This window comes from Bos indicus, chromosome 13, assembly GCF_029378745.1.
Source record: "Bos indicus isolate NIAB-ARS_2022 breed Sahiwal x Tharparkar chromosome 13, NIAB-ARS_B.indTharparkar_mat_pri_1.0, whole genome shotgun sequence".
Lineage (NCBI taxonomy): Eukaryota > Metazoa > Chordata > Mammalia > Artiodactyla > Bovidae > Bos > Bos indicus.
The window spans coordinates 69,831,416-69,848,054 of record NC_091772.1 but is presented as its reverse complement, the minus strand read 5'-3'; the positions used below and the strand labels follow the sequence as shown (position 1 = coordinate 69,848,054).

General features: G+C 55.1%; 1 protein-coding gene across 11 annotated transcripts in view; it reads left to right on the top strand.

Moving 5' to 3' along the window:
• ZHX3 (zinc fingers and homeoboxes 3) overlaps positions 1–14,925 on the top strand; it is a 133,955-nt gene extending 119,030 nt beyond the window's left edge. For all 11 annotated transcript variants that reach the window (XM_070801677.1, XM_070801673.1, XM_070801678.1 and 8 more), the window contains 2 exons: positions 4,105–7,077; positions 9,275–14,925. In XM_070801677.1, coding sequence (XP_070657778.1) covers positions 4,254–7,077; positions 9,275–9,285 — 2,835 coding nt within the window. In that variant the 5' untranslated portion in view covers positions 4,105–4,253 and the 3' untranslated portion in view covers positions 9,286–14,925. The remainder of the gene's footprint in view (positions 1–4,104; positions 7,078–9,274) is intronic.
• The last annotated feature ends 1,714 nt before the right edge of the window (positions 14,926–16,639 follow it).

Below are 16,639 nucleotides of genomic sequence, written 5' to 3'. Positions count from 1 at the left end.
TGTTAATTCAGACATTAGGACCATCTCCTAAAATCAATTCCATTTCGTGTTGCCCCCTCCTGAGCCTTAGTAAATAAACACAGGGGACATACTGTAACTCTGCTTTGCTGGAGCCCAGTCGCCATCACAAAGGTCAGTGCGGCCTGAGTGTCGGGGACTGGGCTGGGCAGGCGGGCCTCCGGGTGACCATGCTTGCTTCCTGAGCCGCCAGGTCTGCGGTTCTCGTCCCTTTCTCGCCTTGACTGGTGTTCATAGCCACTGTTTTCACCTTCCCCAGGGCAATCATGAGGAAGAGGAAGGCAGGTCAGGAAGTACCATAAATCAGTGAGGCCACCTCTACTGGATCCTGAGATGGGACAGTGATGGCCCTCTTCTACAGAACTGAGGGCTGTAACTTGCCATCCTCCACTTACTTGGGTTTTTGAAGTCCTTTCAGTGGTTTTTAGCATGTTCACAGTTTTGTTTTTTTTTTTTAATTTTTATTTTATTTTTAAACTTTACATAATTGTATTAGTTTTGCCAAATATCAAAATGAATCCATCACAGGTATACATGTGCATCACCCCAAACAGAAACCTCATCCCCGTTAGTGGTCAGTCAGTCCCTATTTTCCCTCCCCTCCCTGCTGTTGGCAAACACTAATCTACCTTCTGTCACTATGGAGATGCCTATTCTGAGTGTTTCACACAGATGCAGCCACGTGGTACGTGGCATCGTGTGTCTGCCTTCATGATGTTTGTAACTGTGCTGTAGCCCACGTCAGTACTTCATGCCTTTTTATGGCTGAACAGTAGCGCGTCACATGGACAAAGCCTGTTGTGTCTATTCATTCACCTGTTGATGGCCATTGAGGTTGTTTCTACTTCAGGGCTATCATTATGAATATTTGCATGGACATACTTTCATTTCTATTTGGTATACACCTAGGAGTGGAATTATTGGGCCTTACAGCACTCTTGCCTGGGAAATCCCACGGATGGGGGAGCCTGGTGGGCTGCAGTCCATGGGGTCGCAAAGAGTCGGACGCGACTGAGCGACTTCACTTTCACGCATTGGAGAAGGAAATGGCGACCCACTCCAGTGCTCTTGCCTGGAGAATCCCAGGGGCGGGGGAGCTTGGTGGGCTGCCGCCTTTGGGGTCACACAGAGTCGGACACGACTGAAGCGACTTAGTAGCAGCAGCATGGTAATTCTATATTTAACTTTCTGAGAAACTGCCCAGCTGTTTTCCCAAGTGCAGCAAAGGCTGCCCCATTCTGCCTTCCAGCCACTGATGCTGGAGGATCCTGGTCTCCGCACTTCCTCACCTGTAGTGTCATCATCTGTCATCGTGATCACAGTCATCCTGGTGGGGGTAAACTGGCGTCTCACTGTGGTTTTGATTTGTATTTCCCTAATGACTAATGGTGTTGAGCACTTTTTTAAAAAAATGTATTCATTTTTGGCTGTGTTGGGTTTTCGTTGCTCCAGGGGCTTTCTCTAGTTGCAGCAAGTGGGGGACTGCTCTCCAGTTGTGGTGCATGGGCTTCTCATTGAGGTGGCTTCTCTTGTTGCAGAGCATGGGCTCCAGGGTGTGGGCTTCAGTAGGTGCCACACGTGGGCGCAGCGGTTTCGGCTTCCGGGCTGTAGAGCATGGGATCAGTAGTTGTGGTGCGTGGGCTTCGCTGCCCCTCGGCATGTGGGGTCTTCCCAGAGCAGGGATCAAAACCGTGTCTCCTGCATCAGCAGGTGGATTCTTTACCACTGAGCCACCAGGGAAGCCCAAGTACTTTTTAAATATGCTTATTCGTCATTTATAGGCCTGCTTTGGAGAAATGTCTATTCAAATTCTTTCAGTTCAGTTCAGTTGCTCAGTCATGTCTGACTCTCTGCAACCCCATGAATCACAGCACACCAGGCCTCCCTGTCCATCACCATCTCCCGGAGTTCACTCAAACTCATGTCCATCGAGTCGGTGATGCCATCCAGCCATCTCATCCTCCAGTGTCCCCTTCTCCTCCTGCCCCCAATCCCTCCCAGTATCAGAATCTTTTCCAATGAGTCAACTCTTTGCATGAGGTGGCCAAAGTACTGGAGTTTCAGCTTTAGCATCATTCCTTCCAAAGAAACTTCTTTACCTATTTCTTAATTGGATTTTTGTCTTTTTATTATTCAGTTATAAGCCCTTTTATCTGATATGATTTGCAAATATTTTCTCCTGTTCCATGGCTTGTCTTTTTCACTTTGTTGATGGCAGCCTTTAAGGCACAGAAAGTTATTTTAATTTTGATGAAGTCAGTTTTTTCTTACGTCACTTGCTCATTCGTATATTCTTTTTGATGTCTTCAGTGACTTATCTGAAAATCTGATTTGCCTGCTGAAAACATAACTGTATTATCCTTAGTTTTCCTGATTTGGAATTTAATCAGGTGGTAAAGCACTTAATTTAAAATGTTTGCTGGTACTATATAGAGGAGCTTAGAAATATTGATACTGGTAAATTACCCATTGATCTGGTAAATTACCCATTTCTGTGCGCTCAGCCTCAGGAAATAATTTGATAGAAGAAATACATTCTATATATCCAGAGGTCATTTCATTGTCACCCATGAGAGGGGGACACTGAGGCCTGTGTGTAGCAGAGGAGGCTGAACTCTGTAGGGGTACATTATTAGGCGCTATTGAATATTGTAATTATGAAGCTTATTTAATGACACTGTTTATGATGAAATGTTTAATGGAAAAAAAAACGTGTGTGCCCGTTAATGATTAAAAATGGGTACAAAATATTTGCAGTATATGGAAAACTATAGGTGGTTTTCTTAAATTTTACTTAATATTGCTATTTTATTTTTACTATTAAAAATTAAGTTTAAAAAATGCATAACATTTCAGTGGAGGAAATGGTGACAGGTGGGTGCACTGGGCATATGTTTATCCTTATCTCACGCCAACTGTTTTTTACTAGCAACTATTTTTTATCGTCATGATCACCAGGTCTTAAAGGGAGAAAAAATAGCTTGCTGTGTTTATTTATTAAGAACTTACATGGAGGTATTTTACCTTTTTTTTACACTTTTATATCAAATCTAAACACTGATGATAATACGATTCTGGTATTAGAATAACTGTTATTTTAGTCATTATCAGCATTGCAATTTGCTAAAAGAAAGGTAATGATGATTGCGGTTGTATATTAATATCAACAATAGACATCACAGAAAGTTTTCTCCTGGCATCTCATGAAAGAATTAGGAGTACTTTACATGTAAATAAATCATCTCAGCTTTTGAAATAAATTTCAAATGGATCAAAGCTTTCAGGGTTGGGTGTTTTTTTTTTAAAGAAACAATAAAGGCACCAGAAGAAATAAAAAGCAAGCCCAACACAAGGTCACGGTCACACGCATACCCAGGGTGAAGCCACTCAAGGGGCTGCTGCCCCAGGGAGAGAGGTGCAGTCATGGGGCCACAAACTGTGTCTGTGCACCCTCTGACCCTCCAACCTTGGGCTTTACCTGAGCACCAGGAGTCCGGGGTACAGGCAGTAACTAAGGGGTCCCTCTCCAGCAGCCTGGAGCCGGGGGTGACAGGGCAGGGCAGGCGGTCCCCAGAGCTCGGCCCTGGGCAGCAGTGCCCTCTCCCCGGGACACACTGCCACGACGTGGCCTCTGGCCTTGGCGCCGGAGAGGCAGGGGCGGCGGCCTGCGCTCCCGTGTGGGAAGGCTATGAAAAGAAAGCCCTCACTGGCCCAAACATTTAAACAAGAATTACACTAGGGTCTTTTGTTCTCGCTCTGACATGGCCAGAATTCATTTGAAGGTCCAGAGGAGGATTATTTTTATTGTTGTCATTTTTGAATCCGAGTTATTTTATGCAAGCCAACAGAGGGAAACAAAACAGAAACACGTGGCTGAAGTCCGTCCCGTGGTGTCGGGATGAACCGCTCACTCTTTGGGGCCCTGTTCTGTGCTTGAGGGGCTCCCGACTGGAATGTTCCATCCACGGTGCTGCTGCCTTCCTTGGGAGAAGGCCCGGGTGATCGGAGGCAAGCAGCAGAGTGTGTCTGGGAATCGGGGACACACACAGCTCGGGAGAGCCTCACCTCTCTCTCTCTCCTCCCCAGGTTTAACAGGGAAAACCTGCTTTCTGCCAACAACTGAAGAAGCCCTCGGAAGCTGCTCCTTTGGGCCTCACGGAGCAGCTGGAAGCCGTGCTGTGAGACCCCCAGCGGGAGGAGCTGTCGCCCGCTGATCACCCAGCACGACGGTCGTCATGGCCAGCAAGAGGAAGTCCACCACCCCGTGCATGATCCCCGTGAAGACCGTGGTGCTGCCCGGCTCCAGCGCTGAGGCCCCGCCCGCAGAGCCCGGGCCCGAGGGGCCCCCCCAGGAGCCGCCCCCGGAAGCGCCTGCCACCAGCACCGAGGCCACCCAGGGCGCCAGTGGTCCCGATGTCCCCTCGCTGGCTAATGGGCACCGGGGCACCTTGGATGGCTACGCATATGCCTGTAAATACTGTGACTTCAGATCCCAGGACATAACCCAGTTTGTGGGACATCTGAGCTCAGAGCACACAGACTTTAACAAAGACCCAAGCTTTGTATGCACTGAATGCAGCTTTCTGGCAAAAACTCCCGAGGGGCTTTCTCTGCACAACGCCAAGTGTCACTCAGGGGAAGCCAACTTTGTGTGGAATGTGACCAAGCCAGACAATCACGTGGTTGTGGAACAGAGTGTCCCCGAGGGTGGCAGCCCTCCTGACCTGTCAGGGGAGCCAAACGTGGAGGGGATGGATGGACAGGCGGAAATCATCATCACCAAGACTCCAATCATGAAGATAATGAAAGGCAAAGCTGAAGCCAAAAAGATTCACACGCTCAAGGAGAATGTGCCCAACCAGCCCACTGGAGAGGCCTTACCAAACCCTCAGGCTGGGGACACGGAAGTGAAAGAGGGGGACCATGCCTCTGTCAATGGGGCGGCCCCCTCCAGCCAGGCCTCAACCAACCCTGCAAAGCCCCCCCACTCGGCCAATGGCCCCCTGCTGGGGACGGTGCCGGTGCTGCCCGCGGGCATCGCCCAGCTCCTCTCCCTGCAGCAGCCACCCCCGCAGGCCCAGCAGCCCCTCCCCACCGCCAGGTCCCTCCCCAAAGTGATGATCCCGCTGAGCAGCATTCCCACGTACAACGCGGCCATGGACTCCAACAGCTTTCTGAAGAACTCCTTCCACAAGTTCCCCTACCCGACCAAAGCCGAGCTCTGCTATTTGACTGTGGTCACCAAGTACCCGGAGGAACAGCTCAAGATCTGGTTCACCGCCCAGAGGCTGAAGCAGGGCATCAGCTGGTCCCCGGAGGAGATTGAGGATGCCCGGAAAAAGATGTTCAACACCGTCATCCAGTCGGTGCCCCAGCCCACCATCACGGTCCTCAACACCCCCCTGGTTGCCAGCAGCGGCAACGTCCAGCACCTCATCCAGGCCGCTCTGCCCGGGCACGTGGTGGGGCAGCCGGAGGGCACGGCGGGGGGACTTCTGGTCACTCAGCCTCTGATGGCCAACGGGCTGCAGGCCCCCAGCTCCGCTCTCCCCCTGGCAGTCACCTCTGTCCCCAAGCCGCCCGCTGTGGCGCCCATTAACACCGTGTGTTCAAATACGACGTCAGCCGTGAAGGTGGTGAACGCCGCCCAGTCCCTTCTCACAGCCTGCCCCAGCATCACCTCCCAAGCCTTCCTTGATGCCAGCATCTACAAAAACAAGAAGTCTCACGAACAGCTGTCAGCTCTGAAAGGGAGCTTCTGCCGGAACCAGTTCCCAGGGCAGAGTGAAGTGGAGCACCTGACCAAAGTGACGGGCCTCAGCGCCCGGGAGGTGCGCAAGTGGTTCAGCGACCGCAGGTACCACTGCCGGAACCTCAAGGGCGCCAGGGCTGCACTCTCCGGGGAGCACGGCAGCCTGCTCGTCGACCCTGTGCCCGAGGCGCCCTTCTCCCCGCCGTGCAAGGCCCCCGAGGTGACCTGCCTCCCCACGGCGGCCACCCTGGCCACCCCCCCTTCTGCCAAGCGACAGTCCTGGCACCAGACCCCCGACTTCACACCAACCAAATACAAGGAGCGGGCCCCTGAGCAGCTCAGAGCCCTGGAGAGCAGTTTTGCACAAAACCCGCTTCCCCTGGACGAGGAACTGGACCGCCTGAGGACCGAGACCAAAATGACCCGCAGGGAGATTGATGGCTGGTTTTCAGAGAGACGGAAAAAAGTGAGTGCCGAGGAGGCCAAGAAGGCCGAGGAGGGGGCTTCTCCAGGGGAGGAGGAGGCCGCGGAGACCGAGGGGGAGGAGGGCTTAGCCGGGGAAAACGGATCCCCAGAAGTGCCCGGTGGCCACACGCTGGCTGAACGCAAAGTCAGCCCCATCAAAATCAACCTCAAGAACCTGCGGGTGACAGAGGCCAATGGCAGGGGCGAGCTCGTGGGGCTGGGCATCTGCGAGCCTGAGGACGAGGCGCCTGGCAAGCTGGCGGAGCAGCCACCGGGCAAGGCGGGCTGCAAGAAGACGGCTCAGCAGCGGCACCTGCTGCGGCAGCTCTTCGTGCAGACACAGTGGCCCAGCACCCAGGACTACGGCTCCATCGTGGCCCAGACAGGCCTGCCGCGGCCCGAGGTGGTGCGCTGGTTTGGGGACAGCCGGTACGCCCTGAAGAACGGCCAGCTCAAGTGGTACGAAGACTACAAGAGGGGCAACTTCCCTCCCGGGCTGCTAGTCATCGCGCCCAGCAACCGGGAGCTGCTGCAGGACTATTACGTGACTCACAAGATGCTGTACGAGCAGGACCTGCAGAGCCTCTGCGACAAGACCCAGATGAGCGCCCAGCAGGTCAAGCAGTGGTTTGCTGAGAAGTTGGGCGAGGAGACCCGGGCTGTGGCCGACACGGGCAGTGAGGGCCAGGGCCCCTGCCCTGGCGACCCTGCAGCCCTTCACAAAGGGCTGGGTGATGCCTATGTGGAGGTGTCTGAAAACAGCGAGTCGTGGGAGCCCAGCGCCCCTGAGGCCAGCGCAGAGCCCTTTGACACGCAGAGTCCCCAGGCTGGACCTCAGCTGGGTAAGGAGCCCCCCAGGACTGTGCCGTCCTCTGAGGATGCCGGGGCACTGGGTGGCGGGGAGCTGAGTCTAGGGCCGGGGTAGCTGCTATGTCTCAGGCCGTCTGGCAGCAGGACCACCTTGTCTGGCTGCTTCCGGGGGCACCAGGCAGCAGAACCCATTCAAGCATGTGATGAAAGGCTGATTGTTGGGTCTGTTTCATTTTGTGTTTGTTAAACGTGCGCAGGGAAAGGAAGGAGCACAGTTAATCCACCAGTGAATCCACACTTCTCTAATCATTTCTTAGCCAAAGGAGAGTAAGTCAGAACACCACCTGAGCCAGACAAGCCACCAGGCAGGAGATAGAATAGGCCTGTCTATTCCTGATGAGGAAATTCAACCCAAATTGGGGAACAAAAGCAGAGGGAGCCAAAAAGGGTGAAAATCCTGTACCTTGCATTTCTGTATTTCTTCCTGATGTAGAGGACATGGAGACTCCTCTTCCGTCTTAGATACACAGAATTCAAAGCTTGAATTTGTCTCTCAGCTTCTCTGGATCAGGACACTAGTACTTGAAAGAAAGCTTTAGAAGGTTATTTATTGAAGACAGTTTGACGCCTCAGACACGTTGTCTGGTATTGGTTTTCTCAGGTGTTGCCCTGAGTTCCTGGCCTCTCCCTCTTCTCCCCCCTCTCCCCCCTCTCCGCATGGGTGGCCTTGTCACAGGCTGGCCAGGAGCAAGGTGGTATTTAGTCTTTCAGTCATGTCCAACTCTTTGTGGCCCCATGGACTGTAGCACCCCAGGCTTCCCTGTCCTTCACCATCTCCCAGAGTTTGCTCAAACTTGTGTCCACTGAGTCAGTGATGCCATCCAGCCATCTCATGCTTTGTGGTCCCCTTCTCCTCCTGCCTTCAGTCTTTTCCAGAGTTGGCTTTTTGCATCAGGTGGCCAAAGTATTGGAGCTTTAGCCCTTCCAGTGAATATTCAGGGTTGACTTCCTTTGGGATTGACTGGTTTGATCTCCTTGCTGTCCAAGGGACTCTCAAGAGTCTTCTCCAGCACAATTGAAAAGCATCAGTTCTTCAGTGCTCAGCCTTCTTTATGGTCCAGCTCTCACATCCCTTTATGGGAGGCTGTGGAAACCAAGGAAGTATCTGAATTCTCAGCTTCTGTAATTTGTGGGCTTTCAGAAGTTGGTTCCAGGCCTGGGTTTTTCTGGATGTGACCTTGTTTTCTGCAGGCCCCCATGAGTCAATGGGGTCCCCACGGGGGGTGTCATGGGCACCAGGGAACAGGTGTGGGCCCACAGGCCTGGTTGTCTCAGGCACCTTCTCCAGCATCAGGCCTGCCCACACCTGGCTTTGGCTCTGCCAACAAAATGGCAGACTGCTGGGATGAGAACCCACTAATTTTTTTTTTTTTTAATTGCAGTTCCTCTGAATGATATTCTTATAGCTGGAAATAGCATGGTAGTTGTTGCACAACAGTTATGAAATGTGCTCAGTGCCACCTAACTGTATACTTAAAAATGGTTAAAACAGTAGATTTTATGGTATGTGTATTTGACCACAATTAAAAATGCTAACCTGGATTTGGGATAAATGGGTTTGAATCACCAACCCTGGTTCCCCTCAGTGGGTAACTCCAACTGTGAGTGAAGAGCTGGTGTCCTGGGTGGGACAGAGCAGGGGTGGCCAGGCTGGCCGTGCCTTCATAGCATTGTCCTCTTCTGGCCGAGACAGGTATCCAGGGGGACAGGGAGGGCTGGCCTCTGGAGCTGGTTCCTCTGAGCCAGCCTCAACACCGCCCCCTCCACCCCCCGCAAGCATCCTGGATGAGGGTCTCTCTCAACAGCCACCCCCTCCCCCACAACAGATGAAGGCATCAGTGGGACACACGTCAGGAAGCAGACCTGCCGAACGAGCACCGTGTGTTCTGAGGAGCTGGAAGGGGAGGCGGTGTGTGGCAAGGGTTTATCGCCTAGAAGTCAGGCTCCCAGCCCGGCCTCAGGCCTAGGTTTGCTGAGGGGAGGCTCCAGGCCCTGCTAGGTGCGGCCAGCATCCCATCCTCTGCCCCCACGGCCTGCCCCACCTTCCTTCGGGCTGGAGGGCAGGGAGGCTGGTGGGAAGGCCGAGCTTCTGGATGAAGTCCCTGACGTGGGAGGGTGGGCCATCCTGGTGATGCGCATGGAGGTGACGGGCCTGTGTTTCCTCCTCAGAAACCGACTGAATGGGAACTGATGGCTATGAAGGACCGGCCAGCCTTGGGAGGCCGCTGCCGCTTGGAAGGGCCCAGCCCCTCTCTGCTGCCACAGGCCGAGGCCGCACCAGCCCCCGGCCCGCACAGGCCTCCACGCGGCCAAGCCCGCCGCCATCCAACCTGCCACCGCTCGCGAGCGGGGAGACGCGTCTGCCAGTTCTCCTGCCCATAATGTAGGACCTCTCCTTTGCCTTCCAGTGAATAAATAGTTCAGATTTCATATTCATAGACACAGAATCAAGTTTTTAACATATAAACTTGCCTATACACGTTTAGTAAAATGTCAGATTGCAGACACTTTTATTACATAGAAACTCTGGTTAGCAGTCCATGGTCTCTTACATCATCTCTGGAAACGCCCTGTGTCTGTTCTCTGAAGATCGCTGGGCCGCGCCTGCCTACACCTTCCACGGTCAGGCTGGGGTCACCACACCTGCAACCGCGGGCCTCCTTTGCAGTCCTCGAGGAAGGCAGCGCCTTTGAAGAGACCTGGGCCCTTTCAGCGGTGACCGGCAAACTGCACAGTGGGCTCGCCTCGCCTCGCCTCCTGGGATGATCACTGCGGAGCCCGTGTTCCCGGCGGTTTAAAAAACAGAGCCGGTATGTGGTTAGTGTCTGATGCTCTCAATCTCGTAAGCTGTTACAGCAGCTCTGCTTTTTCACAGAGTCTGACTCATGGACAGAACTCTTCAGTGATCAGATAGACTAAAGAGACACCTGTCAAGCCCAATGTCCTGACCTGTGTGCCGCTTTTTTTTTTCAGTCTAGACATGTTTAGAGAGGAAAATTGACAAGAGAAACAGGGATGGGCGATGGGAGTGAAGGCCACAGCCGCTGGGGGGCTTCCACAGCCCTCTGTTGACACTCACTCCACAGCTGCCTCTGGTTTGGGAAGGAAGACCCAGGCTCAACCTGTCAGAGCAAGAACTGAGTGGCTCGGGGACCTCTTGGAACCATCAGAGCCAGGGTGGTCCTCAGCACAGAGACCTGCGTGTGGGGTTCCCGATAAAGTTCGAGTCCTGGCCCCACGCCTGGGGCCTGGCTGGTGTGCTGGACTTTGCTGGACAGGTCCTTGTGAGGTTTTAAAGTTCTGTATTTATATCCCCGAACTTGAAAACACGATCTTTATGTTAGCTGAACTGTCATATATCTGCTTTTTTAATTGAGAAAAGCCACAGGAAGAGGTGCCTTTGTAACACTGAGAAACTTGCCTACAAAGCTGTGCTCAGCGGTAAATCACTGTATCCCCAAGACCAGCCACTCTGCAAGCAGCAGGTAAAGAGTGAAGCTCCCAGAAACCCCCTGCTGCCCAGAGCTCCAAGGCCTGGGTGCTCCTCCTGGGCCGAGGCCGGTGGGCAGCTTCAGGAGACCCCAGAGGGAGGGCAGGGGCTGTAGTGAGAAATACTAGGGAGTGGGGTAGCCACGGCCCTCCTCCCCACCCGCCCCCAGAACCAGACCAGGCAGGCACCGCACGGGCTTGGCTCCCAGCATGGAGGTGGTGGTCGCCCCTTCTGCCTCCAGGAGAGACTTTTCTGTGGAAACCAAAAGCCCCAGAGCCACTGTTCCTCCCAAGTGTCTCTTCCCGCTTGCCCGTCCCACGAGGGACCACCTCTCCTTTGATAAACAGGTGGCATGTGAGGACTCGGCGTGCTCTGCAGCCTGTTTTTGTGTCATTTCCATGTTGGGTGTGAAGCTACTTAGCCCCAAAGCCTCTGTGGAGAATTGCCAAGAATGGCGAGTGGGGTTGCCTTCTATCAGAGAACAGACGCCTGGAACTTTTCCTGTAGTGTTTATGTACGTGCAGATTAACTTATATATATCCATATGCAGTAGATACTCAGTTGACACTTTACTGGTGACGTGTACGCCTCACGTGTACACGAGACCGTGGTGGCACGTGGATGCTGCGGGTGGGCGGGGCCGCCGCGTGAAGCCAACTCCAGTGGCTGTGTCCCAGAGTCCTGTGTGCCCCAGCCAAGGGCTGTCTCTTCTGAGAGGATTTTCTTTTCTTTTGTATTCACATGTCATTAACAACCCAAACAGCAAAGCAGAGAAAATAAATTACGTGGTGGACAAGTTCATGGAAGACACAGTGACCCCGCCTCAGCACCAGCTGGTCCTTAAAAGGTGGGAAACTCACAGCGCGGCCTGCGGGCAGGTCTTCTCACAGACGGGGGCCCTGCCTGACAGCCAGGGTGCGCCGCCCCCCACCACCCCCCAAGCAGTGAGACCACCCAAGCTGGCCAGACTCTCTTTCCTCTGCTCTTGGATCTGAGTGACTTAGGTGGGGGCTTGGGCCGCATGCTTGAAGGAGACAGAGATGGCTGGGTCATCAAACGGGTGTCTAAAGATACCTGGGGCCCTGGAGGCGAAAGCAGGAACACTGCCCACTGGGCAGAGACGCAGCCAGAGCCGGGGTGCGGCAGGGTGCAGTGGGAGGGCCCCGTGGCCAGGCGGGTCCCCGCGGGCTTGCACCCCAGCAGAGGGTAGACTGTGATGTTGCCTCTGGTAGGAGGCAGTCTGTGGGCTGCAAAGTTGAGGGAAGTAGGCTGGCGCTAGTCTCTCCTGAAGAAAAGCCTGTTTCTGTAAGGTGACTAATCTCTCCCTTCTCTGTCTGCACTTGGACTCGTCAGAGATGGTGAACCATGTCAGTGTTTCTTGTTGCCTGTCTTGTACATGTTTGGTTTATTGTATTTTTTACACGGGGTTGTAGATCCAGTTTGAACAGGTGAGACCAGATCACCATTCTGATACAGGAAACCTGGATTTGTGCTACGTATACTTTCATACTTTGATTACATATTTTAATTCTTGACTGTTGAGGAGCTTTTTGATTTGGAAAGTGGGCTCTCTTTGTCAGGAGCCCTTAGGTCCTGAAGTGGAAAGCCAGGCTGGGGGACTCGCAGCACCTGGGGAGGGTGGCCCTGTGTGACTCAAGCTCCTTTCAAGGCTGACTGCCCACCCTGCTGTGGGGAGCACAGGTGGGAGGTGGGCGAGGGTAGGTGGCACCTGTAGGCACTCACAGGCCTGGGAGGCCTTACTACCTGAAGTCTCGCGTGTTCTCCAAGTCGAGACACAGATGCTGTGGGCTCTGTCCGCCTCAGTCTGTGGTCTCTTGACAGGTCCTGTGTCCCCTCCCTGGGTGCCAGGCTGCCTTCCACAGAGGCACAGCATCAGCTGTTCTGTGTACATCTTTGCTGAGAGCTCCCTGCTTCTGCTGCCCTGTCCTGGGCCCTGCTGCCTCTTGTCTTCCTGTCCTCTTCTCGGACCAAATTCCTCCAGCTGGAGCAGCTTTTGTCCATTCAAAGACTGCAGCCCATGTGGATAAAGGCACTTTGCAGGAGAGAAGAGCCAGCCAAGGAAAAAATCATAAAACCTGGAGTATGGGCTCCTCCTAAAGCTCCTTCCCCCCTTTTCTATTCTTAGACTCTCCCTGGGGTGGGGTGCCGGTCTGACTCACCTTTTGTGTGACGACTAAACTGTCCAAGGCTCAGCTGTGTGCTGGAGAAAAGGCCTCTGGATGCGGGCAGCCCTTGCAGGCCGAAGCCAGCAGCTGCCCTGGTCAGGAGAGTCGTGGGCTGTGTCTTCTCAGCCACTGGTCCCCCCTCCTGTGCCCCCGCACCCACTGCCTTTGCTCCCTTTCCCGGGAGCATAGACCCTCCCCACCTGCCTGCCCAGGCCTGGGGGCTAGAGGGCATCTGCGTGCACAGAAGCGCCAACACCGGAAAACGTGGGGCGAGTGGGGCCCCCTCTCTCTACAGTCCCCTCCCCAAGCAGGGTTTCAGTCTGGCATCCCCGCCCTGTGCTGTGTCCTGGCTCCATTCATAACAGCTGGGCTGGGTGACGTGGGCTGGGGTGGCTACAGGCGCCCTCGCGACAGACAGAACGGACGCAGAGTGGAAGGTGAAGTGGTGATTGTGTAGCATGGAGCTTGCTGCCCGGCTCTGGGTCTAGGTGAACCCATGGGCCTCGTGTGCAATTCGTTTCTGCTGGAATCTGTGTCCCCAGCTCTGGTCACACTTGGGGGCAGGGAGGTGAGGGCGGACGCAGCTCCCCGTCAGGGCTGACCCGGCATCTGGGTGGGAGGAGGAGCAGGCGGAGCGCTGGCCTGGAGAGGACAGGCTGCCTGCTCTTTGGTTCTTCAATCGAAGAACCTGTGACCGGCGTGCAAACCTGGCTTCCTCTGCACAGAGGCTCTGGCCAGCACCAGACAAGCCCGACAGTGGGAGCCCGCGCAGGATGGAGACCAGAGCGGGTGGGTGCCAGGCGCCGCCGGCTCTGCGGGTGAGGGTAGGGCCGGCTCCCGCTCCTCCAGGTGCTGAAGTCCTACCTGGGTTTGCAGGACACGGGGCATCAGTGCTGCTCCATCCCTGCTGTCCTCAGCCCGGCCAAGCCCCTCTGCCTGTGTCTCCTGCTGTCCTCTCAGAGCAGGCGGGCTCTTATGGGGAGTCTGGGCGTTTACCTGGAGAGCGCGTCTTCCTCCAGGAGTCCGCTCTGCTCCCTGGGGGGAGAGGTGAGGAGCGTCTCTCAGCTGAGGCTAATTTATGACGTCCATCCCTCCCCTTGGTGAGGGGACGGTCTGAAGGCCCCCGTGTGACTGGAGTGGGAGGTGGACCATCTAGGAGTTACGGAGGACAGGAAGGTGCAGGCCCATGGTCTGGTCCTTCCCAGCCAGGAGCCTCTCAGGGCACCTGCTCGTCCTGCGATTCGTGTTCGGGGACGCTGTCACTCGCCCTGGGTCCTGCACCGCCAGCTATCCCGTCCGGTTCGCTGCCCCTGTGGCCTGGAGAGCCAGCGCCCCCCTGGGTGGATGTGGCCTGGTCGCAGGCCGTGGGGTGATGCTGAGGGGAGGGGGGTCGCCCCTGAGCAGTGGGTTCCCGCCCACTCCCCAGCACCGCTTCGTTCAGTGTGTCCAGGGGGCCAGGCTGTGCCATCGTTGTTGGAGAGAGACACCCTCACCCCTGTCCGCGCAGCTGACTGAAAGTGCACTGAGCGCAGCCTCTGTGCCAGGCTGGAGGTTGCCAGAGGCGGCAGGGTCCATCTGCCTCCCTGGTAGCTGGTTTTCTGCTGCCCACTCACGGGCTGGTCTTCAGCACAGACCTTTTGTTCCCCGACGAGGGCAGGCAAGGGCGGCTGCAGGAGGAAGGCCGGGAAGGCAGGGGCAGCTGGCTGGAGGTGCGCTTCCTGCCCCGGAGCCGCCGAAGCAGCCATCATCTTGGTGGTAAGAGGCCACTGCCCTGTTTCGTCTGTCCGGGGCCCTCCTCCTCTGGCGAGGGAGGCGCAGGCGCATGCGGGCCGTCACCAGGCCTGGCGGAAGCAGAGTCCTCACCCCAGGAAGGGGTTTTTAACAGAAAGTTGGGACTTGCCTTTGGACTGCGGCTGTGCCGGGCCAGGAGGAGGGGGCTGCCCTCTGGGCTGAGTCTCCAGGCCTCACAAGGTCCCCTGTGGGGATGCTGCTATTTCTAAGATGCAAATTGCACATTTCCTAGATTTTGTATCTGTGGATTTGGATAAGGGAGGGGAACAGGGCCAAACTGCTTGTACAATTTGAAATGGGCCGAAATGGTACTTTAAATCTTTTGATTGCTCCTAAATAAAAATGTAAATACATTTCTCACCTGCGGACTGTTTTGTGGGGGAATCAGAAAAAAAGCTGAGAACACTGACATCTCCAGACTTACTCTGCAGGCAAGACCAGCAACTCGGAGGGATGAGCGGGGCAGTTTCCCTCGGGCGCTCCGGGTAAGTTCCAGCTCACCACGTCAAGCCGGCTGGGTCACTAAATAAAGGACTGCAGCACCATGGACTGATGCCAAACAGAGGGAAACTGAGTCAGACGTAGACCTGTCAGGCATCCAGCGAGAGGACACTTTTCCTGGGAGGAAAATACTGAGAAGCTTGTCATTTGCTAAGGAGAGCTTGGCAAATAAGCCTAAGGCCCTGGGGCCTTGAAGGAATAGGATTAAAGCCCAGCTTCTAATGTTCACAGTGATGAGTCCCCCCTCATGGGGGGGATCCTAAGGGCCTGTGCCAAAAGGAAAAAGGGACCCTTGAAAAAGCCCCAGGGGCAGAGATAATAAGGAGGGATCCCAGGTGGACCCCAGGTCCTGGTCCTGACCTGGCCCTTCCGGAGGCGGCCTAAGTCTTAGGGAAGGAACTTTGTGTGGAATCTAAAAGAAGTCTTCGGGAGGAAGACCAGCAGAGTGTAGAACCCTGAAGCCAGTCAGCTGACCCACGGTGGCTGCAGGCTTGGCCGCTCATATGGACGGAGTGGACAGCAGGGGTGGCCGGGGTCACTGTGGGTGTTTTGGGGCAGCTGCAGAGGCCTCCAGCAGGGAACAGAACCCCAGACCAACCCCGGAAGAGCCACTGAGGGCCCTTGGGCTGAGACCAGACTTGATCAGTTTAACTGATGTGACCTTGTTTTGTTCCACGAGCTCCTTTGGTGCGGTGACTTAATGCCACTTAAGAGTTGTTTTTCCCCCAAGAACTGAAATGGTGGGAGGGGATGAGCTCAAGCTGAAAGGCCAGTGAGTGTCCAGCCCCAGGCCCAGCCTTGGGCAATGATGTTCAGGATGTGGCTGGTCAGGAGGGAGGCCCTACCCTCAGCACCAAGACCACAGATCCTTGTCAAGGGCGGTGTCCCTGGCCGAGGTCAGAAACCACTCAGGCCTCCTCCTGGCAGGAAAGGTGGGGGTCGGGGGGCAGGGGTTGGGGGTTGCTCCGGATGCAGAAAGCCCCTGCTCTCGCAGTCAGTGCTGTGTGTGAGCAGGTGGAGAAGCAAGCTACTCCCCACCACAAGCCAGGACACTTCCACCCGAAGTGAGGGTCTCCCCAAGAGCCCCCCACCCCCATGCTGGGCCTCCTGGTCGTTCAACCATTGTTAGGTCTGGAGGAACTCGGGTTAAACTCAATCTGTGAATCTGCTCGAATCTGCTGCCACGTTTTCTGCTAGGAAGAAGGATCAAGAAACTTACAGGGAAGGGCAAAGGCAGTCACAGAACCCAGAGGAGGTGTGTCTCCTCCAGTCAGTGGGGCTGCCCGACAGCAGAGCCAGTGAAGAAGCAGACCTGCTGGTTAAAATCAAAGTGGGCAGTCGCATGACAGCACGCCTGGGTCCCAACCCTAAGGCCCCCGCCACACACCCCCTCTCCCATCACTGGTTAGCAAAGAGCTCTCCTGCCCGTGAGAATCTGGGAACACACGGGTCAGGAAGAGACTGTTAATCCCCGCCTACCACCTTCTTGTCCAAGAGGGAAGACATCCTCCTCTGAGTCAGACCACGAAGCACCCAGAAGAAAGCCAAGGCAACAGTGAGAACCTA